Source organism: Python bivittatus, unplaced genomic scaffold (genome assembly GCF_059951505.1).
Source record: "Python bivittatus isolate LINGU-HERP-01145 unplaced genomic scaffold, Pbiv_v1 ctg000700_np1212, whole genome shotgun sequence".
In the NCBI taxonomy this organism is placed as follows: Eukaryota; Metazoa; Chordata; class Lepidosauria; order Squamata; family Pythonidae; genus Python; species Python bivittatus.
This window is the reverse complement of record NW_028277098.1, coordinates 79,891,846-79,915,553: the sequence shown is the minus strand read 5'-3', so window position 1 is coordinate 79,915,553 and position 23,708 is coordinate 79,891,846. Positions and strand designations below refer to the sequence as shown.

Here is a 23,708-nt window from a genome sequence, read left to right as displayed (position 1 = left end):
AGCCACTTTAGGGGGGTTCCTTTCTTGAAAGGTAGGATACAAATAAAATCTGCAACTCTAAACAGCTTCTTTTAAGTAGACCACAATCAGCTCCTAGCCATGCTCAATATTGCCTCTATTATCAGAGATAGCAAGTCTTTAAATACAAGCTGCAGAATATCATTAGAAAAAGAGAACAATTACCTTCAGGTTCTCCTTGCGGGCTGGTAACTGCACTTGTGAATCAAGCACAAACTTGGTGCAAATCATATAGGTCAGTTCCTTTTTTCATATTAGTGAAACCCATTTTATTTAGGTATTATGCTAAAGAATAAACATTGGTATTCAAATTATGTGCTCTTCCTAGTATAATTACCTAATTTATTTTTGTTACTTTTTTTTCTTTCTGGCACTAAATCTGCCAGCTAATTTTCAAAAAGAAAATGAATATTATTCATGTATACACATACATGCATATGACATAAAAGATTTGATATGACAAAATAAATGAAAAAAGGGTGATCTTGTAACAATTGTTTGCAATTTGAGAATTATTAGATGGATTAAGCAAATTAAAAATATATGTCACATAGAACCCAACAGTGTCCCACACCCACAGCCAGAATTTCAGCTACCAAAGACAGGCAGTCTGATTTTCATCTTGAACATTAAACTTATGCACATGTTATATGTAGCCTTTTTCGTCCAAAAACTTTTGAAGTGGGATATTGCACCATTAAGCTGCTTGTTTACTTCTGTGAGGCTCCTATTAGTAAAGCTTGTGTAACATATAGTGATCATGACATGCTCAATAGTCTAGCACTAACCATGGGTTTGATACCAAATGCCACTGCAAACTGTTCCTATCTATGCTTTGTTGGCCACTTACAGTATGCCATACTCAACCCAGTCTGAGACTTCTGTGGTTTGTTAATAAACTATTGCCTTGAAAAAAATAATAAAGTGGCCCAATTGCACTGGAGGCATAATAGAGAAGCTGGGAGGAAGATCAGCCTTCTCTTACAAATATTCCCCCCACCCTTCATCCCTTATATGGGTGGGGTGTGGGTAGAAAAAGACAGGACCTGTGGCTAGACTATGGTGGCTACTCTAGCCCATTTCCTGTACAGAGAGCAGAATATAATCCCTATCTGGGTTTAGATAACATGTGAAACAACACCCTTTCAACTGATTTGGATCTTCTTTAACTAACTTGAAACAGTAGTCTGGATATCCAACTGTGATTAACCATGAGACAACATAATGCAACTTTCTGACATAGCCAGTCTGCTGAGTTATGAAAGCTGACAGTTTAGTGTTTCAGATTATGTATTTTGTAGAACTTCCATCTTTGGCCCCAGATTTCTGTAGAGTTCATAGATGTTCTCCTGCTAGTTTACCATATTTACAGGAAGTTTAAACTTCTTTAGGTATGTAATAACACCCTTCAATATATTAACGAGTGTTTATGCCACCTCAAAACAAATCTAAGGAGAGAACAGCAAGCATTATAACAATTGCCACATTAGATTAACTGAATGGCGATTCTTCCATTAGATTGTCCCCCTGCAAGTTAGAATGATCCAAATGGCTAAATATTTGTTTTTTCCATTAAAAAGATCTGGCCTTTACAGTAAGAAAGGATATTTCCATGTAAAAGCAGAGGGAATTGGCTCTCCTATTTCCAAAAATTAAACTTATCTGAACTGTCACCACCACCCAAGATCCAGTTATTTAACATGTTTAGCAAGTAGGGCTGTGCTGAGCATTCAAAAGATTCTTTGCCAAGTGCACTGCTAGGAGCAAAACATCCTGGCAGCCATAAGGTATCCGTTTTAAAGGCTTTCCCAAATTGTCTGGGTACACAAGCACAGACATATCCATTAGGATTGCCTGCTAACTGAAGCAGCTATGCATGCACACACAAGCATAGACAACATAGGAAAGCCTTTGAAGTAGCTATGCTGAATCTTCTAGATAACACAGCTGCTTCAAGGGTATTTTGCTTGTACTCACTTTGTTAAGCATCCCTTCTAATGCTTGCACAGACCTATTAGCAATTAGCCTCCAGTTTTCTATTAATGTGAAATCAGTTTTTCCTGCGGTATGGTAATGGTTCCTTTATAAAATGAACTAAATAATCATCTTACTCCAATATAAACTTTAAAACGTTGTCATTAAGCATGCTAACTATACATTAAACATTTTCTCTCGCGATCCTTCATCACCAAAGATGAAGGATCTACCTCAAAAAGGCTCTTGAGAAAGAATAGCCAAGTTCACAAATCCTACAATGGCATAGTTTGTGTAAATCATGAGTTACTGATATCCACAACTGGATGGTTCATTATGTTAACCCATTAGTCATGGTTTGCACAATATATCACACCAAAACTGAACATGCAATTTTGTAACTCAGTAAATTAATGATCTAAGGGCTACAAACAATTTTCAGAATGAAACTGTAAACATTATCAGAGAGATACAATCATAAGAGACCAGATTTGGATTCTACAATGCCTTAGCATACTTTTGGAAACAAGTTTATTTTTGGCAAGCTTTTATTTTCAAAATGTAAATTCATTAACACAATACGTCTAACTGTAATAGTAAGATTAGCAAAAGACAGGTGAGAAATTTGCCATTTGTTTATTAAAGATAAGGCCATACTTACTGGGAGAAATATTACAAGGCTTGAACAGTGGTTTAGCTGTGATTAGATCATACCCTTGGTTAAAAAAGCTAGTAGGCACTTTTGAAAGTTTAAAACTGCATTGACAAAAATATTTAGTCCCCCTCTCCCCCCCGCAAATATTCATAAGGTACCACAAAATGAACAGGCCCAAGTACAAAGCCTGGCGTACCTCCAACTGCTGTACCCAAAACAATCCCTATGGAATAAAATAAATAAGAGTGCCTTCTTTTGTACTCTTAAGCTAGATCCACCTATTGCCTCTGCATACAAGGTTTTCTCCATGCCTCAATCAAGGTTGAGCAAGTCTTGTAATACCACAAAAGAAAGTAAGTGGGCAGTTATAAGAAAAGCATCCCCTTGCCAACAACTATGTATATACAAGCTCTCCCCTTCTGCATTTCTCAGAAGCAGTCATTTGAAGTATACAGTGCAAAGTCTCTAAGATTTATTAGACTTGTACTAATCTGTTGCCTAGGTTTTAAATTGCACCTCATTGGATGGCAACATCTGTAATTTTCAGCCGCATTTCCCCTCCTAGAGAGCATGGAAACCATGTGGTTAAGCTTGGATCGGATAACAGAGTAGTGAAATTCCCTCTCCTTGTTTAGTTTGCGGAAATAATCTCCCCGATGATTGACAGTATAGTCAATAGACCTAAGGGACGTTAGTGAACCAGCAGAACTTGCCCGAGAACACTGGGAGGACAATGAAGAAAGTGACCGTGCACTAGAAGAAGTTGAGGTAGACTTTCTAGAAATAGGAGACCCTTCTTTAGAGGACATTCTTTGATCAGGAATCCTCTGATCAGGTATTCTCTGAGCCAGAGCTACTTCCACATTATCTCTTTTGTCAGTCTGTGTCATGGAAGTCTTGAATACAACTGTTGTCTGAGTGCCCACCATTCTAGATCGAGAAGTGGTCTGGGTGGTGGCTGACACCATGGGAATAGTAGTTTGTGTGGCACAATTTAAGAGTGTTGTTGCACGCTTCTCATCTAAAGTTTCAGTCTGAGTGCATTGGCTGATTGTTTCCTTAGGTTTCGTTAGGATCTCAGGACCAATGTGCCATTCCTCTTCAACACTAAGGTGTGGCCGTTTAGCACTCATTCGCCCCCCTTGGAGCTCTTTAACCTGTTCTATTTCTCTTTCAAGCTTCTTGGGGGTGCTTGAGAGCCTAGCAAACTCAGCTCTCAGAAGGTTACTCACAGTGAAATCTTTGCAAGGTGTTAGTTTGTTGACTAGATGCTCATGGCAAACACTAGTCCTGCAGTCTTGAGGCAGCTTTGAGTTAAGAGGCTTAGATTGTGCATAAAGAATTCGGAACTCCAAATCAAAATGTTCCACTATTTGGCCTGAGAGTAGCAATAAGTTACTGCTGTTCAGCTTCCCATCAGTCCAAGTGAAGCTAGAAAAATGGAAAAAGAAAATATTATACTATTCATTTATATGTTAAAAAATAAATTAAAAAACTCTTCCCTTTAAAGTAGACAATCATCCCCATTTATCAGATAGGTTGAGGTTGCAATAACAATTCACCCAGGAACATACGGCGATCATGGATCCGAACCCAGAGAACTCCAATCTACACTCATTATTCCAGACTCTTCTATGTTTATAACTATTGAAATCAGGAATTAGGAAATAAAAGCAATGCTTTTAAGTAATCTTTAATGTATATTTTCCTTATGCAAATTAGCAGGATGTATTTATTTACTGGCTCTTATAATTAAATTATTATGAGAAAATGGCCATAACTTTTTCATTATTTTAGTAATTCTCTATTCATTGTAAAATCTATTCTGCAACTATCACAATTCAGTCTAAATGTCTATACAAAATTCCAGGACACCCTTTTTTCCCCACTCCTCCATCTAGTTTTGCTTACATTTCAGCCTGTAGAAACTTATTTATACCAAACAATAGAATTACCCTACTATGATTTTTGAATAACTGGCAAATAAATTTTTAGTTTTTCATTCAATATTCACCAACCTATATATAACTGGTAAAAAAAAAAAAAAAGACTGGCTATATTTAGGAGCTTCCCATCCCATTACCCAGTTGCAATAAAAGACAAAATATTGGTACTATCTTGGACTTACATCTCAATATACTTAGAGTTCTCTAGAGAAAAATAATAGGTTAACTATGTAACAGGGAAAACCAAAAATTCTAGTCACTGTTGCTCAAATAACTCTTAGACTGCTATTCGGACAAGCCTATACTAGAAGAGAATAACGATTTGACTTTTATTATGTCCTGATATGGAAAACCATAGAACTCAAAGAGGCTGTACTTTCTTTTTTACATGACTGTATTTTGAACAAGAGATTAGGGAAGAATGGGTAGAGATGTGTTAGATATTTTTGTCTGCAGTAGATTAAGCTGAGAGAATGTCACTTGCTCAAAGTCATACCATGAATGAATTTGAATCTCTGCCTTCCTAATCTTAGTTCAACAAATGAACAACCAAACTATACCTGCTCTACAGTTAAAAGATTTAAAGTGTTTGCAATGTAAACAAGATTATCTATGAATGAATGCAAAGCTACTCTGGGCCTTTGTAATAAAAGCCCTATGAAATTTATATGGGTGTATTTAGAATGTCAGCCAGCACTGCACTAACAGTGTTAACAAGAACTCCAACGGGACTGGAACCCTCTGTGGCTGAAAGTAGCATAGTAAGGAATAAACTCTAGCCCACAGGCTAGGCATAAATACAAGCTTATGTCAGACCTGACAGACCTTGTTAGACCTACTCCAAGTTAGTGGTATTATTAACTTGATGAAACTCATTCATAACCTTTGTTATTACTGGAGGACTGAAAGGAGAAAACCTGTATATAAGTGCATTTTTCTCCTTCTCAACATCATTTTTTACAATAAATATTCCAGTTTAAATATATGTAAACATAACCTCTGACTCACATTCTCTCCACATTCCACATTTTAAAAGAAATCTTATCCCCTTAAAAGCTGAAGCTTGTTGGATCACCTTACAGTACTGCTTCTTAAAGTGTGGTCCTAGGACCCCTGGGGATCCCCCAAGACCCTTTCTCAGGGGTCTGTAAAATCAAAATTGCTTGCCAGCCTTTGTTGAAAAATAATACAATATTAAAATCCCATCAAACAAACATGAGAAGCGGTAGCGAATGCATCCATTTTAATTTTTAATATGGTAAATATCAATAAATATAACTCATACAAATAAAAGCTGTTTTAGAGTCCTCCATAATTTTTAAAAGTGGAAAAGGATCCTGGGAGAAAAAAGTTTAAGAAACATTGCCTTACAGGGAAAGATTCATCTATTGCATTTGATCTATGATTCAACTAAATAGAAGAAATGCCCAACCAGAAATTTGATAGCAGACCAGTTTAAATATCAAAACTAAAACCCAAAAAGAAACCATACTTCCATTCTAACATAAAAAGGAATATAAAACAATGTTTTAGAAAAACATAGCCTTGCTTAAATACTTTTCACACCAAATTCTGTGAAATTTTAGAAATTCTAGAAATTAACAACATACATCCATTCTCAGATCTACCAAGATGGAATTCAGCTTTCCCCACATGGATGCCCTTCTGAAGTACTAGATTATAAGAACTGAATATAACTGGAGGGTTATGGAAAATTAAGTCAAGTCAAGGGGGTCACTGGGCTGGAGAAAGCTGGTCTACCTATTAAAGCCATGGCCCATTTCCAAGAGACCAAGCTAGTTTTCCCATAATTTGTAACAGATACTTACCTGTAAGAGCCTGTCATCACTCTTACACCATCAACAAGCATGAACTTCTCATGGACACTCCCAATTATCTTGGCTCCTGATCTTGTATAATATGTGTTTCCAGTAATAGTTCGGACTCGCATCAGCTGTTTTCAAAATGGCACAAATTTTAGACAAAATTACCAAGGCAACGTGTTTAACCAAAAGCATTCACTGATGTTTGGCATAGAATTAAATGCTACAGAATTAGTGTCAAATTACATAATGTATGGAGCAGGAGTAACTACAAAACAGAACCTATAGGATTAGCCCTTTGATTGTAGTATTCAACCAGTATTACCACTCACATATAAAAGAAAGCTATAATGGGGTATGCAGGGATATTATATAGTGGAATGTAAATGACTGGGGCACCATTAAGTCTCCTTTCACATGAACTATGGAAACAAGGAGTTATTGTATGGGCAACTCGCTTATTCTGTGTGCTAATGAGTTCCATACATTTCTTTGTTCTAGAATTAAATCTGTTCAAATTTAAGTTAGTGATAGTTTTCCTTCCATGAGATTAGAGATTTCTTTCTGCTGTCAGTTAAGAGGATGGAACTGTGCCCCATCCATTCAATTCCTTTGGTATGGCAAAGTGATAAAATGGGATTGACAGTGCAGAAACAAAAATATATAATTATAGCATACTTGAAGACAATGCTATCCTTGTCTCCAACAGCAGATTTCTCTATTATACCTTCTGTGCAATATCAAACAGCAAAACAGTATTCTCATTTACCAATAGGCACAGAAGCCAGAATATGCAGAAATGTCAAGAAAATCCCATACATTTTTATCTGCTGCAGGGGATACTAGTGGTATAAAAAATAAGAATGGCAAAAACCAAATCAAAGCATTTATTTATGGTCCCAGACCAACAAAACACAAATACAAAATTAAAAATACAGGGGGGAAAACCCCCAAACCTGAAACAATTGTAGGATATCAACGAGCTTCTGCAACCCATATATTCCTAAAAACTTGGCAATCTTTTTAGTGGTTGTCCAAGTCTTCCAAAAGAATAATTGCAAGTTCTTGATCAGAGAGTCAACTGATTTCTGAAAATCAGGTTTATGAGTGCCAGATGCCATAGGTAGTAAATGAGAAGTATAACAATACATGGATTACTGACTCAACTTCTACATCTGAGCATACATGCAATTGCTGTATGGAAGACTAGTAAATATACTTATATCTTATATCTATAGTTGCAATAAGTAGTATGCCAATTCAAGCCAAGTTTAAAAAAAAAAAATCCCGTGTGACATATGCAGGATGTTACAGAGGTAGCTAGGAATTGACTATGGAGAACTTGTAATTGTGCCACAATAGGGATGGATAATTTGACTCCTGTCATTTTGTAAATCTAAATCTCAAATCCTCTGTTTAAGTTTGATTAAGGCTTTATCTAGGCTGAGTGACAATACTGCCAGGAGTGAGAGGCCACAATATGCCAGATCAGAATCAATTTGCCTCTTCAGGAATAAGGAAAACCGAACCAATAGGATGAGGTGACTCAACCAAAATCTGAGATGGCAATGTCTCAGGGACGCCTCAAAAGAAATGTAGCCAAATTCTAGCTGAAAAAGTGTATTTCAAGTTGAGTGAGGAACACAAACTATGGCTTTCAGAAACTTAGATTGAACAGCTTCTAAAGTAGGGGCATCCTTATAAAGGATGCACCATATAACAAGCCCAGAATCTTTGTTTTATGCAATTTTATTGCTACAGGAGCATAATTATTGCTTTGATGACTAGTATATTTTAACATTCTGTTAGAAACTTCTTGAGCTCTAATACACAGCTCACTCAATTAGTTCTGAGGTGGGTGGAGGGTTAGAAGTAGGTGCCTAGGTATTTGAAGTCCTTAATCTGATCAATTAGCCTTTTGTTAATTTCCCATTTAATGGGGACTTAAAGTACACTCTAAAGAAAACTAGAACCTTAAGTTTTTGAGCAATTGATTTCAAAGAATTCCCTAGAAGAATAGGACACTAAAGTAGCTATGCATCTGTGAAGGGCCGCTTGGGTTACAGATAAAATGGCTGCACCATCTGCATACAAGAGAATTGAAATGGGACAATGAACCTGGCAGAAGTTATACACCAGGATAAAAGAATTTAGGCTGGTGACTGGGACAGTATACATATGTTGTAAAATGTAAATCAACCAACCACCAACCAACCAACCAACCAACCAATAAATAGCAGATAGAGAACCTTAATCCTCCTTAAACTATCTGATGAATACAAACCAAATTGACTCTGCAAACATCTGAGGATTGTAGTATATGCTCCTATTGATAATCTAATTACTGATTTATTTTCTACAGCCATGGACACACTAATGACATTCTCTGTGGTACAGATTCTAACATAGCTTGTAAAACTATTTTATCAGAGTAGATGTTCTAGAGCCTGGTCATTTTAAGGGCAGACAGTTCATTACCTCCTCTTGAAGGTGATAACACCATTTTTGAAATCAGACAACTTAGATATTGATAACATTAATACTGAAGATAGTTGATTACTTCAGTGAAATCAGAGTATTAGAGAAACAGACTTATCTCAGAAAATAATTTTATAATGACAACTGCAAGAACTTGGCACCACACATATTAGTCAAGGGAGGGGGAAATGCTGCATTCCCCAAACTATAGCGATTGTCTAAAATTAGATAAAACTGTAGAAGCTTCTATACATCAGGATGAGGAGTTTCTCCTCTCTTCAACTATGTTCAAATAATCTATGATCAGCTTGTGTGTATGTAAACATAAAAATGTCCCATAACGTACGTTTTCCTGTTCGGGGTAGAATTCCAAGTTTTTGCACATTTCCAAGAAATGGCAGAGAAAATTCTGATCCAGAAGTATATACACAGGAACCAACCTCTTCCTACATGCTTCTTGAAGGTCACTGAAGATGTCCATATCTGTGAAGGTATCCATAACCACAGCAATAACCTTGAAGATAAAAATCAGATGAAGTCCAACAAACATTTTATCAGAGGCTTTAGCATAAGATGAAATATTTTTCCATGTTGCAGCACAACTTTTCCATTTGTACCACGAAGATACTCTAAATGCCATTTCCATAATTTCTAGCTAGTATGACTATTCATAGCTCAAATGTTTAGGCATTCCTTTTATAACCTTTCTTCTTTCCTAATGAAATGTGTAATGGAACATTTCTGTTCTCTTAATGCTACTGGCCTAATCAATCAAAAAAAATGTTAACTTTAATGAGAGAAACCTTATCGTTTCAGTGTGAAACTTACATTCTTCCAGGCTGACATGGAACTCAAGAACATCATAGAGTGGGGCAAAAAAGTATTTAGTCAGCCACCAATTGTGCAAGTTCTCCCACTTAAAAAGATGAGAGAGGCCTGTAATTTTCATCATAGGTATACCTCAACTATGAGAGACAAAATGGGGGGGGAAAATCCAGAAAATCACATTGTCTGATTTTTAAAGAATTTATTTGCAAATCATGGTGGAAAATAAGTATTTGGTCACCTACAAACAAGCAAGATATCTGGCTCTCACAGACCTGTAACTACTTCTTTAAGAGACTCCTCTGTCCTCCACTCGTTACCTGTAGTAATGGCACCTGTTTGACCTTGTTATCAGTATAAAAGACACCTGTCCACAACCTCAAACAGTCACACTCCAAACTCCACTATGGCCAAGACCAAAGAGCTGTCGAAGGACACCAGAAACAAAATTGCAGACCTGCACCAGGCTGGGAAGATTGAATCTGCAATAGGCAAGCAGCTTGGTGTGAAGAAATCAACTGTGGGAGCAATAATTAGAAAATGGAAGACATACAAGACCACTGATAATCTCCCTCGATCTGGGGTTCCATGCAAGATCTCACCCTGTGGGGTCAAAATGATCACAAGAACGGTGAGCAAAAATCCCAGAACCACACGGGGGGACCTAGTGAGTGACCTGCAGAGAGCTGGGACCAAAGTAACAAAGGCTACCATCAGTAACACACTATGCCGCCAGGGACTCAAATCCTGCAGTGCCAGATGTCTCCCCCTGCTTAAGCCAGTACATGTCTGGGCCCATCTGAAGTTTGCTAGAGAGCATTTGGATGATCCAGAAGAGGATTGGGAGAATGTCATATGGTCAGATGAACATTTTGGTCTAAACTCAACTCGTTGTGTTTGGAGGAGAGAGAATGCTGAGTTGCATCCAAAGAACACCATACCTACTGTGAAGCATGGGGATGGAAACATCATGCTTTGGAGCTGTTTTTCTGCAAAGAGACCAGAACGACTGATCCGTGTAAAGGAAAGAATGAATGGGGCCATGTATTGTGAGATTTTGAGTGAACACCTCCTTCCATCAGCAAGGGCATTGAAGATGAAACGTGGCTGGGTCTTTCAGCATGACAATGATCCCAAACACACCGCGCGGGCAACGAAGGAGTGGCTTCGTAAGAAGCATTTCAAGGTCCTGGAGTGGCCTAGCCAGTCTCCAGATCTCAACCCCATGGAAAACCTTTGGAGGGAGTTGAAAGTCCGTGTTGCCCAGCGACAGCCCCAAAACATCACTGCTCTAGAGGAGATCTGCATGGAGGAATGGGCCAAAATACCAGCAACAGTGTGTGAAAACCTTGTGAAGACTTACAGAAAACGTTTGACCTCTGTCATTCCCAACAAAGGATATATAACAAAGTATTGAGATGAACTTTTGATATTGACCAAATACTTATTTTCCAGCAAGATTTGCAAATAAATTCTTTAAAAATCAGACACTGTGATTTTCTGGATTTTTCCCCCCATTTTGTCTCTCATAGTTGAGGTATACCTATGATGAAAATTACAGGCCTCTGTCATCTTTTTAAGTGGGAGAACTTGCACAATTGGTGGCTGACTAAATACGTTTTTGCCCCAGTGTATATGTGGATAAATCAGGCTTGTATATAATCACCCATTCTATCCAACTTTTTAACTCCTGTATTATATATTTTACTGAATAAAAATGGTGGAATAATACATAGGGTGATTTTTGTCTATGCATTGAAGACACTGCCTCGGTGTCAAGAGGCCAATTTCAAATGCAATAGTTGAAGAGATTCATATTCTTAATTATTAATTCTTATTTTGCAAGATTGAGGAAATGGGAAAAGCTACACCAAGCTTCTTACCTATTACTACAACTTATTTGGTGGGAGGAACCACTGGCAATCATGGCTTCCATTCTTTCTTTGAAGACAGCTAGTCCTATGCAGCCCACTAATTAGCTGATCAAGGAACTACCTGGATAGCATTGAGGGTGGGGAAGCCACTAGTTTCTTAGGGATTGCCCTCTAGTCTTCAATGAAGATTTATTCTTACAATTTAGAGCAACCTTCCCCAATCTGCACCCACTCAAGATATACAAACTTAAACTTCCAGAATCTAGAGCAATGGCCATGCTGACAATGAAATTCTGGAGTGAAAATCTCAGTTGAACTAAGATCAATCCAGGAAATATGCAAAGATTCTGAATAGATTTCCCTTTTCACTTCTGTTGAGAATATTACACATTTGTACAATTAACCTCACGTATGGGCCTTATATAATTCCTTTCATCATGGCCACTAGAAGTTACTGTAGCAGAGTCAGCTATCTTTCAACATTTTCTCCACTCCCTTCCTTCAAGGCAGAAATTGGGCCAAGTACCAGCTTGCTGCAGGTGTTGTTGAGACTGTCAGCGCTGGATTTTAGGATTTAAAACTGCTAAAAACAAATCTACACGTTACATGTGACCTCATATTTTTGGAACACTTTATAAACATACAGAGACAACAAATTGTTAGAACTTGGCACTAGCACTGTATTGGAATCTCATAGGAATTTCAAGTATTCCTGGGTGCTGGAAGGAAACACTAATGTGCCTGAGATTCTGCCATTCCCACATGAGGACAGGGTAAAGAAACAGAGTTGTTGAGGGAAAAAAATGCTTTTCAAGTCTCTTGGCTTATCAAATACATTCTGTATATTAATAATCATGGTACATTTATATATGTTGTCCTAGATCAAGACAGCACTATGACTTTTTAAAAGTGATATAGTAGAATAAAGCTATTTACAAAATTCTCATCCTTATGCAGAGTAGACTTGTATGTTCTCCAAGAAAAGTTACATCTGGCTCTAACACTTTATCTTCCGTCACCAGGATTTTTTCAACCAGATGTTTGGCAGACGGAAACCTAAAAAATATCTTCTAGATGACAATACTATCCAAGTAACCTGTCTAAACATCCCATCATCTGATCTAGTGGCCATTTATTGGTGTCATCTGCACAGCAATTCAGAGTTTAGTTCCTTTCTGTGAAATACACTGTCTTGATCTCAATGAATTGCCTCTGACGCAGTTTGATACTCAACAGTTTCCTGTGAAACTCAAAGGCTGTTTGCAGACATGTTAACCAAGGGTAACTGAAGCACGCCTTACTGAATTAAACCATTTGCTTGTTTGCACAACATGGTAAACCATGTAAACTTTGCTCACTTCCAATATTGAGCCACATATACCCAAAAGCTACTTTTTAGCCTATCATATTGCGTAAACCAAGTATTTCCTCTAGACCACACTAATTGTCTTGTATAGACAAGTGATATATTCCACATTTGTGAGACCTGATCTTGCCTTGCAGTCTATCTGATGAACTACCTTTACAACATTAATACTATCACCTTAACATACAGTATAGTTATAAACAGTTATGTTTTACAACATTAATACAATGACCTTAACAGTACAATATATACAGTTCCTTTAAAAACATTTGAACGCTGGTCTATATAGTCATTTACTACGTATTCTGACATTCCTAATTCTGCTACTAAAGATCTTTCTACTGAAGATCTTGACTGAATCTACATGAAGAGCACAGAGTTTTTTTTCCACTGAACATTATTAAGTTCTGGGAACCAGTGGTTTCAATAAGGCTATTTCAAACTTTTCTCTGTCCTCAGCTTTTGGTAACAATTTAACATTCTTGATTTAATCAAAAGTCTTATGGACTACTGGAATCAGAAAAGGTAAATAAGTTGACTAAAAGAAAAGAAGGTATACAATCAGAAAGTGGCTATACAAGAATTACAGGTGCATTGATCTAGTATTCTGTCAGCCAAGTGAATATACACACTGCACTATACACACCCCAACATTTGGGTGTGTGATATCCCATGGAAATGTGAAACGTGTGTGGTACACATTGAAATTTATTGAAACAGCCAGATCTTAGAAAATAGTATGCAGAAATAACTAACATCCATCACACATATCCACATAAAAGCAACATGCTGTATTAGAAAATAAATGCAGCAGTGACTATAGATCCCTAAGTGTGGAAAGATCAATGAACATCTTTGCACTGAAGATCTCTAAAATTTCTTCTGATGGTAATAAACACAGCTAATACTGTTGATTAAGTTATTCTGGACAACTGCCACTACCCTTTACTTTTTATCAAGGGCAACTAATTGTACCAATTCACTCCCACATTCTCCTTTAATAAACCTGTCCATGCAGCTTCTGATTTCTTGAAAAAGTCCAAACTGTACTTGAAGAGAATTCCACATCTGTTTTATACAGCTGTTTGCCCTCCAGTACATGGAGCTACTCTTCAACAGGCAACATTCCAACACTCTGTTAGGCAGATGAGTAACTGCATTCCACTGCGTGTCTGTGTATGTGTATCCTCTACCAGAGACCTGGGAGTTTGGGGATTCTGTGCAGTATCTTAGCTGTTCTTAGCACTGCACTCTTCTGGACAGAGACCTCTGATGTTGATCCTGGGATCTGTTGAAGCCACTCTCCCACCTTAGGAGTCACAGCCCCAAGTGCTCCTACCACCACTACGACCACTTGGCCTTTACTTTCCACATCCTCTCCAGTTCCCACTCAGGTCTTGGTATTTCTCAAGCTTCTCATGCTCCTTCTTTCTGATGTTGCTGTCACTTGGCACTGCTACATCTATCACCACCACTGTCTTCTGGTCCTAGTCTACTACCACAATGTCTAGTTGATTGGCTGGTACCTGCTTGTCTGTCTGAATCTGGAAGTCCCACAGGATCTTAGCCCTGCTATTCTCCACAATATTCTGTGGAATCCCCATCTGGACTTGGGAGGGTCTAGCCCATACACTGCACAGATGTTCGTGTACACAATGACAGCTACAGTGGGGCAAAAAAGTATTTAGTCAGCCACCAATTGTGCAAATTCTCCCACTTAAAAAGATGAGAGAGGCCTGTAATTTTCATCATAGGTATACCTCAACTATGAGAGACAAAATGGGGGAAAAAATCCAGAAAATCACATTGTCTGATTTTTAAAGAATTTATTTGCAAATCATGGTGGAAAATAAGTATTTGGTCATCTACAAACAAGCAAGATGTCTGGCTCTCACAGACCTGTAACTACTTCTTTAAGAGGCTCCTCTGTCCTCCACTCGTTACCTGTAGTAATGGCACCTGTTTGACCTTGTTATCAGTATAAAAGACACCTGTCCACAACCTCAAACAGTCACACTCCAAACTCCACTATGGCCAAGACCAAAGAGCTGTCGAAGGACACCAGAAACAAAATTGTAGACCTGCAACAGGCTGGGAAGACTGAATCTGCAATAGGCAAGCAGCTTGGTGTGAAGAAATCAACTGTGGGAGCAATAATTAGAAAATGGAAGACATATAAGACCACTGATAATCTCCCTCGATCTGGGGTTCCATGCAAGATCTCACCCTGTGGGGTCAAAATGATCACAAGAACGGTGAGCAAAAATCCCAGAACCACACAGGGGGACCTAGTGAGTGACCTGCAGAGAGCTGGGACCAAAGTAACAAAGGCTACCATCAGTAACACACTATGCCGCCAGGGACTCAAATCCTGCAGTGCCAGATGTCTCCCACTTGTTAAGCCAGTACATGTCTGGGCCCATCTGAAGTTTGCTAGAGAGCATTTGGATGATCCAGAAGAGGATTGGGAGAATGTCATATGGTCAGATGAACATTTTGGTCTAAACTCAACTCGTCGTGTTTGGAGGAGAGAGAATGCTGAGTTGCATCCAAAGAACACCATACCTACTGTGAAGCATGGGGATGGAAACATCATGCTTTGGAGCTGTTTTTCTGCAAAGAGACCAGAACGACTGATCCGTGTAAAGGAAAGAATGAATGGGGCCATGTATTGTGAGATTTTGAGTGAACACCTCCTTCCATCAGCAAGGGCATTGAAGATGAAACGTGGCTGGGTCTTTCAGCATGACAATGATCCCAAACACACCGCGCGGGCAACGAAGGAGTGGCTTCGTAAGAAGCATTTCAAGGTCCTGGAGTGGCCTAGCCAGTCTCCAGATCTCAACCCCATGGAAAACCTTTGGAGGGAGTTAAAAGTCCGTGTTGCCCAGCGACAGCCCCAAAACATCACTGCTCTAGAGGAGATCTGCATGGAGGAATGGGCCAAAATACCAGCAACAGTGTGTGAAAACCTTGTGAAGACTTACAGAAAACGTTTGACCTCTGTCATTCCCAACAAAGGATATATAACAAAGTATTGAGATGAACTTTTGATATTGACCAAATACTTATTTTCCAGCAAGATTTGCAAATAAATTCTTTAAAAATCAGACACTGTGATTTTCTGGATTTTTCCCCCCATTTTGTCTCTCATAGTTGAGGTATACCTATGATGAAAATTACAGGCCTCTGTCATCTTTTTAAGTGGGAGAACTTGCACAATTGGTGGCTGACTAAATACTTTTTTGCCCCACTGTACTTGGTTGTGCCATTCAGTGTATGCTGTTCCTGCTTGCATCTTACACACTGCCACTATGTGTTGGACTGTCTCTGAGGCCTCTTTGCACTTTCTGTACCTATCTAGTGTAGTAGATCCCTGATTCTATGGATCTGGTGCTTAGTGCCTGTTCTTGTGCTGCCATGATCAGTGCCTCAGTGCTCTCTTTTAGTCCGGCCCTTTCCAGCCACTGGTAGGATTTCCCAATGTCAGCCACCTCAACCATATCTGTTGCTGGTACATCACATGCAGGGGCTTGTCTTGCCATCGCACTTCCTCTGCTTGAATTTCCACCCATGTGTGCTGCTCCCTCAGGCATTCTCTCAGCAGCTCATCTTTGGGTGCCATCTTACTGATGTACTCCTGGATGCTCTGGGTTTCATCCAGGACAGTGGCTTTGACGCTCAACAGACCCCACCTGCCCTCTTTCCAAATGGTGTACAGTCTCTGGGTGTTGGACTTGGGGTTGAATCCTCCATCCATTGTGAGGAGCTTCTGGATTTTCACATTGGCAGCCTCCATGTCTTGCTTTGGCCAGCTCACTATACTGGCAGGGTATCTGATGAATGGCACAGCAGATGTGTTGATGACATGGATGTTGTTCTTCCCATTGAGCTGGCTCTTCAGGACCTGTCTTATCCTTTGGTGGTACTTGGATGTTGCTGTCTTCCTTGCCTCCTAATCGTGGTTCCCATGTGACTGTGGGATACCAAGGTACTTGTAGCTGGTCTGTATGTTTGCTATGTGGCCCGCTGGTACTTCCACCCCATCAGTGTTAACTATCTTCCTTCTCTTTACTAACATCTGGCCACACTTCTCCAGTCCGAATGACATCCCAGTGTCCTTACTGTAGATCCATGTCAAGTGGATCAGCGAGTCAATGTCTCATTCACCCTTAGTATGCAGCTTGATGTCATCCATGCAGAGGAGGCAGCCGATGGTAGTTCCACTCTTGAACTTGTATCTATATCCAGTCCTTTGTTGAGTAAACCAACTATTAATCTTAGACTGTAGCTAGCTTCAGGCTGGTCAAACAAGTTATCTAAATCTACCATGTATTGTCCACACACAAAAAACAAATCAGGAACCACAGCTGTGGTTCATACATAACACTAAGCCACTATTGTTTATAACTACAGCTGGTTAAAGAAGCCTCAGTGGCTGGATTGACACATTGTTCCAAGCCCTACACAAACACAGAGCTCAGGTGGTCCCCAGTTTAAGAACAAGTTCCATTCCCAAGGTCTGTCCTTAAGTTGAATTTGTATGTAAGCCAGAACAGTATTATTGTATAATGAACCCAAACCACTGTGTATTTAATTCAAATTTTGCTACAGTAGGCTCCATTCTTAACTATGTGTTGTCTGTAACCCAGGAGTTCTTAACCCAGGGACTACCTGTATTCTGAATGAAACAGGGTACAGGAACAGAATCCTAGTTAGATCCTTTTTTTTTTTTTTTTTGCCCTAGAGAAAAAGGAAAGGAAGGAAAGCACAAACCCAAGACTTTATTTAGGGTGAAAAAGGCTTGCCCACAAATCACTCCACCATGATTTAGTGCTACATGTAACTATCATCAGAAAATAAAAATAGCAATATTTGGACTTCCCAAAATGGCTTCCCCCTCATGTATACACTTTGGCTGTTTTATACAACATACTTGACTATGCTAAGCTTAAAATGTTCTGCAGTTTTTGGTACTATTGGAAAGACCTTTGAAGTTAGTAGTACTTGTCATATGACCCACAAGAATTTAAGATATGGCTCTGCAATTCCCCCTCCCCCTGATCATATAAACACTTTCTGGATTTCACTACCTTGTTAACAAGAACGACCAAGCAGCTTTAGAAATTCATAAACAGAATCTGAGAGAGATGGCACAAGGGAAAGTAAAGAAATATGCATCATGAATAAACTCTACCTCTTAAGTAGTTGCATTCAATGTCACAATATAGTTATGAAAGGGCATAGTTTGCACTGTGATGTCAGAATGAATATTTTGTCATCATCATGGCTAGCTGTGGATGGTGGTGGGTCTTCTTTCTTTAACCCTAGTTCCTGGTGATCAGAAATTCACTTTGTACCACAAAGTACAGTATAATTTTTTTAAAGCTCTAGCCAGTCAACCAGGCCCTGTCCACAGGATACTGCATTCCATTCCGTGCCCCTGGTTTTCTGTTTCTTTCCTCTCTCCCAATCTTGATATTAAAAATACAGTAGAGAACAAGCCTCATTAGATTTGGATAGCATATTAAAATAATTGTTCTACTGTACAATGGATACACTTATAAGAGCATGCAGCCTTTTCCAAACTGATATCCACTAGATATTTCAGGATACAATCCATCACTCCCCCTTAAAGACTGTGGATAGGGGTTGATAGGAGCTAGAATACATAAACTTCTAGAGGGTATCAAGCTGGAAAATGTAAAATCAAATTATAATCAGTGCTATCTTTTGATAGAATTAATCAAATTAGTCAAGAATTTTTCAGAGCAAGCCTAGACTATTTCATGTTATCTTACTTACATCAGTATCTCCCCTTACAATGTCGGCTAAATTGTACCTTCTGAACATATTGGACTGCAATTACATATTTTCTGCTTAGCACAATTACTTGGTTAGAAATGATGGGAATTTTAGTTTAGAACTTTAATGTATAGGCAATAGCTTATTTGTCTGAAGGATGCTAGTATCATCTCACTATATGGAGAATATTCACATGAATTTGTAAACAATGGATTATTCTGAATAGGACTAGTAATCTCAAAATCAAGAGCTGTATTAGTATCACAGAATGGCAGGTGATCAGCCTTAAATGGTGTCATACTATTCAACAGCCAGAAATACTAGAAAACAGCTGAGTGAAGTATTCACATCCTGGTATCTCCACCCATTAGTAAGCATAGCAGAAATTATAGCTGATACATGAAGTGGAAAGACAAGAAATCAAACATAACAAATGAACTTGTGATAGATTTGTACTATAAATCCAGGAACAAAGTCTTCTGCCAATTCTGTAATAAATGTTTTTTTTTTTAAAAAAAACTCATGTCAAAGCATGCTTCCTGATTTGTGCAATTCCTTATTCTTGGCACCATATACTACCCAGAGTCACTGGGACTCGGATGGTGCACAAATATAATAAATAAAATTTTACTTCCCCTTCCTACCTTCAACCCACCAGCTTTATTCTTATGTCAGTGTTGGCCCATGCAGTTTGGTAAGAGACGACTTTACTATAGTAATCATATCTTTAACAAAGATAATGGACAAAACCATGTCCAATAGCAACCAATAACTAGGGTAATAGATGGATATATTAAATATCCTGGCTAATTTGAAATGAAGGTTAAAATTATAGAATATTTCAAGGCTGTGCTCATGTCTGAGTAGAAACGATGCTTCTATGTAGGCACCTACATTTTGCTGTTTGTTTTTAAAGGCCATGTAAGAGGTAGCATACAATATTCTGAAGAATCACTGTAAGAATACATTTACATGTCATGGTTTACTAAATTGACTAGTTTTGACTTTCTGTGTTCTGCGAACCTAGTCATTGTGGTTCATAAAACAGTGTATTATGTGACTGCAAAACACATTATATGACTTAACGCAATGTCTACTCAGGCTAAACTGGGCAAGATAAATAATCTGGCATGGTACAAAGCAACTTCTTGTCTAATGGGAAATAAACTGGATTATATGATAGTAGGCAAATATTACTAGGTGAAATAACTGAGGAATGACAGAGTAATAGAATCCAAAGCAAGATGCTTATTAATATCACCAATGTCAAATATTATAGTTATGGTCATTAAATAAATGGTTTTTGAATAAACGCACAGCATGTGTCATGTGCAAGAATTTGTTCCATCTCAGCTATCTTGACAATTGGTTATCAGCCTTGCTTACATCACAGCCAAGAAAGAATATAGGTACTCATTTAATCAATTTGCCCTTCCTCCTTCTGTGTCACTGAGGCTCTGTAATGTAAATTTCCTTCTTCCTACTGATTATAACACTCTGGTTCACAACACAACAAGCAAGCAGGACAGGAAACAAAACATTCCACCAACTAATGGCCTCATTTGTTTGCAGTGTCATTAATCATGAAAACATACCTATCACAAGAACATCATTGTTAATTATTGGCTCCAAAGACTGTAGGTACCCCTGCTTCAATATTTTTAGCTAGAACTACCACCCAATATTTCAGAATTAACTCACTAGGCCCCTCCCATGCCAAATATAGCATTATGGTATGATGGAGGCCATCCTGCCTCTTATTTAAGAGCCTCAACCAGAATCACATATTCCACTTCAATGAGTAAACTATACCTTTGATCTTCTTTGCAAGAGACCCTTCCCAACTGCTATGATTTTTCAGTTTAATTATCGATAGGGAATGGTCAGTTATGGAATTCTTAAGTTTAGGCTTTTTTTTAAGAGAGAGAGAGAGAAATAACAATTATCCATAACAGATGTAAAGCAGGAATAATTTGGTAACCAACTGATGTTTTGGATTATAACATTTCCAGTTCCTGCCTTTGGCCATGTTAACTGTGGCTGAGGTGAGTTGAAGGGTACCAGGGTGCTAGAGAAAGAACTAAGCTGGAGGATGCTGGAAGTAGGTGAACTGAGAGATTTAGCTGCCAATGGAAACCGGATGAAGGACAGAGAATGGCTAAAAAGGGTGTAATGCATCATACGGAGGACTAGTGAAGCAGACCTTTCCAGCTTCTGAATTATAAGATCAATTCAGGCAGGAACTCACTGGATAGCCTTAGACAAATAATGCTGTCTTTTGTATTAGGGTAAAATACTGGCCTACTTTATAGGGCTGTAGAAAAATTATCATCATTGTATCTAAAGTGCTTGGACTATGTGGGAAGCACTAGCCCTATAATGAAAACTGATTTAATTAAAAAATAAGTTAGCCCTGACCTTTGACAATGCCAATTGAACCTTGATATTTTTTCTTTAATTATTTAAATAATGACATTTCAGTCTAATGAGCTGGCACAAGATTTCAAAGAGCTTGCACTGATTATGTGCAAAACTAGACGTTTTTCAATTCCTTCAGTTACATTTCTAACTAAATGTAGGTCTTAGTATCCAAACAGATGAAGAAACATAACAAGCATTTATCAACCATTTACATCCACTTGAATATTAAATTCACCATGTCATCACTCCTTTTACCTTGAATTTGGAGTTATCATTTTATCATAGTTATTTTTTTATGTAAAGTTCCCATCAGGAGAAGATATGAATCTGAGCCAGGTTACCTATTACTGATTATTGCTGACCATTGTTTTTATCTTGGATTGTTTTCTGTTGTAAGCCTCCCAGAGTCATTGTTCAAGTTGGGTGGCCATATAAATTCGTCAAATAAAAATAAAGGTCCTTGCTGAAATTATAATAAAGGATGGCAGAAGGGAATCAACGTGCATCACATTTATTTATAATGTATAAAAATTCAGTAAATACAGAAATCTTCAACTGATGATTCTGCAACATTCACACACAGTAGTTTCAATTAATTTTCAAAAGATATAGGAATGTACCATGAAAAGCAAGGTGAAAATAAAATGATTTTTTTTTAATTTAACTTAGAAAAAGACCAACTCCAGTTGACTCTGGGTGTCTAACAACATACTTCCATTCCTCAAGAATTGCCTTTGCTTCCAATCCATATAAGAACTCCTGAAGATTTCTGCTCTATTCAAACTGGGGTACTATTCCTTTCTTGCTTACATTAACAACAATTATGATACAAAGGAAAGTAAATGAAAGCATAAAAATCACCATATTTGACAGCCAACATGATGACTTCCCTACCCCTAAAATAAGTCAAACAAGTCCCAATTACAAGTTGGGAATCACAGGATTTCATCTTAAATTAGGAGATGAGGAATCTGTGAGCTTCTGGCTGCTGAACTACACCCCCCTGTACCACTGAATCCAGTTGAAGCTGCTGGGAGTTAACTCAGCAACAATCTAGAGCACTGGTCTCTGAAGTGCCATGTAAGACAATCTACTGGGGTGGAGGAAGAAAAAAAATAGAATGTTGACATCTGTTTATCATATCCTTTTTAAAATTGGAATGATTATGTACATATCAAGGCATATATAATTTATAAGCACACATAGGGGCTGCAGGATCAAAGAAAGTTCAGGGAGCTGACCTAGATGTCCACCAGCTGTCCTTTACTGCATTAAACCGATCTTTTATTATGACGTTTGAATTTCTCTTTCCATACAAAGCCCAATATCTCTGCACTGCTTCTATATATCACGCTAAGGATCCCCCCCTTCCTGGAAATGCGTTACAAAGTGATGCAGCAAATCAGTGCCTTAAGGTAGAAGTTTAATCTTTCAGTTCTTTCCCATCTAAATTTCCAAGCTTTGAGGCTTGACTCTTTTTCAACAACCGCAAATTATTGACTAACAAGAGAAAAGGGAAGAGGTAAATTATTTCTTACAATGACCACACACACCGCACCTCCAACCACACAAGATTAAGGCGGCCCCTTAGGAGATATACGCCAAACAGAGAGCAGTAATTTGTGGGTAGTTATAGAATACGAGAGGAAAGTTGCGAGAACTGTTGATTGTGGCTGCGGGAACGGATTCAGAAAACGGGAGTTGAGTCTAATCTGCGCGCAACGTTAGCCTACTTTACTACGGCTGTTCCACCCAGGCCGAATCCTGCCCATCACGAAACGCAGCTCCCGCCAAGCTAACGAACCGATTCTCCCTCACTCACTTCTCTGGCTGATCGGATCTGCTTGCGCACCGCCTCTTTGCAAGGGTAGATGGTCTCTCCAAAGCTGGGCTGGAAGTACGTCTCCACGCGGGTCAGTCCTCGGAAAGAGCCCATAACAAAGGACGGCCAGCCCAGCTCCAGTACGGGCGGCTCTACGTCGGACTGCACCGGGAAGTACGTAAGCGAGGAGCAGTCCAGCGAGGTGTTCAGGGCTTGGTCTGCAGCGGAGGCGCTTTCGTCTGCCCCGAGTGGCAGCACGGCGGCGCGCAGAATGGCCTGGATCTCGGGATCGGAAAGGAAGGAGCGCATCTTCTCCCGGCGCAAGAAAGCGTAAAAAGCCGGCCGGCCTCCGGCGATAAGGTCCTCCAGCGCCAGGCGCTGCGCCTCGTTATAGGCCGGGGCTGGGGTGGGATCCCAGCCGCGGAAACTCCTGAAAGAGACATCGTCCAGGCACTGGGACTGATTCGCCATGGACACAGCTTAGCCCTTGAGGAGACGCAGAGCTTGGGGAATACTCGGGCGCGTGGGAGGAGTTGGCATTTTATCGAGAATTTGAATCTAAACTGGCGTCCGCGCTTCTACTATAGGCTGGAATGGCTCTCGCCTCGCCTCTCGGGTGGGGAAGGCTCACTGATTGGCTGCATTTGGAGCGGTCGTTCCAATCCCGAGAGAAAGAGAGGAGGAGCTTGGTGATTTAAAAA

General features: G+C 39.0%; 1 protein-coding gene across 1 annotated transcript; it reads right to left on the bottom strand.

Moving 5' to 3' along the window:
• SACK1D (scaffolding CK1 anchoring protein D) lies at positions 1–23,606 on the bottom strand. The gene is made up of 4 exons (XM_007422366.3): positions 23,008–23,606; positions 9,241–9,408; positions 6,423–6,547; positions 1–4,078 (listed from the first exon to the last, which is right to left on the bottom strand). Exons 1-4 carry the CDS (start codon positions 23,476–23,478, stop codon positions 3,076–3,078), a joined length of 1,767 nt encoding a protein of 588 aa, XP_007422428.2. The 5' UTR covers positions 23,479–23,606; the 3' UTR covers positions 1–3,075.
• Between the last annotated feature and the right edge of the window lie 102 nt (positions 23,607–23,708).

Bases quoted from the DNA above. Each gene is read 5' to 3' on its own strand.
- SACK1D (XM_007422366.3), bottom strand. From the start codon at position 23,478: ATGGCGAATCAGTCCCAGTGCCTGGACGATGTCTCTTTCAGGAGTTTC. The intron at 9,409-23,007 runs GTGAGTGAGGGA...TTTATCTTCAAG, and splicing joins AGATCCGATCAGCCAGAGAA to GTTATTGCTGTGGTTATGGA. The intron at 4,079-6,422 runs GTAAGTATCTGT...CCATTTTTCTAG, and splicing joins GTGATGACAGGCTCTTACAG to CTTCACTTGGACTGATGGGA.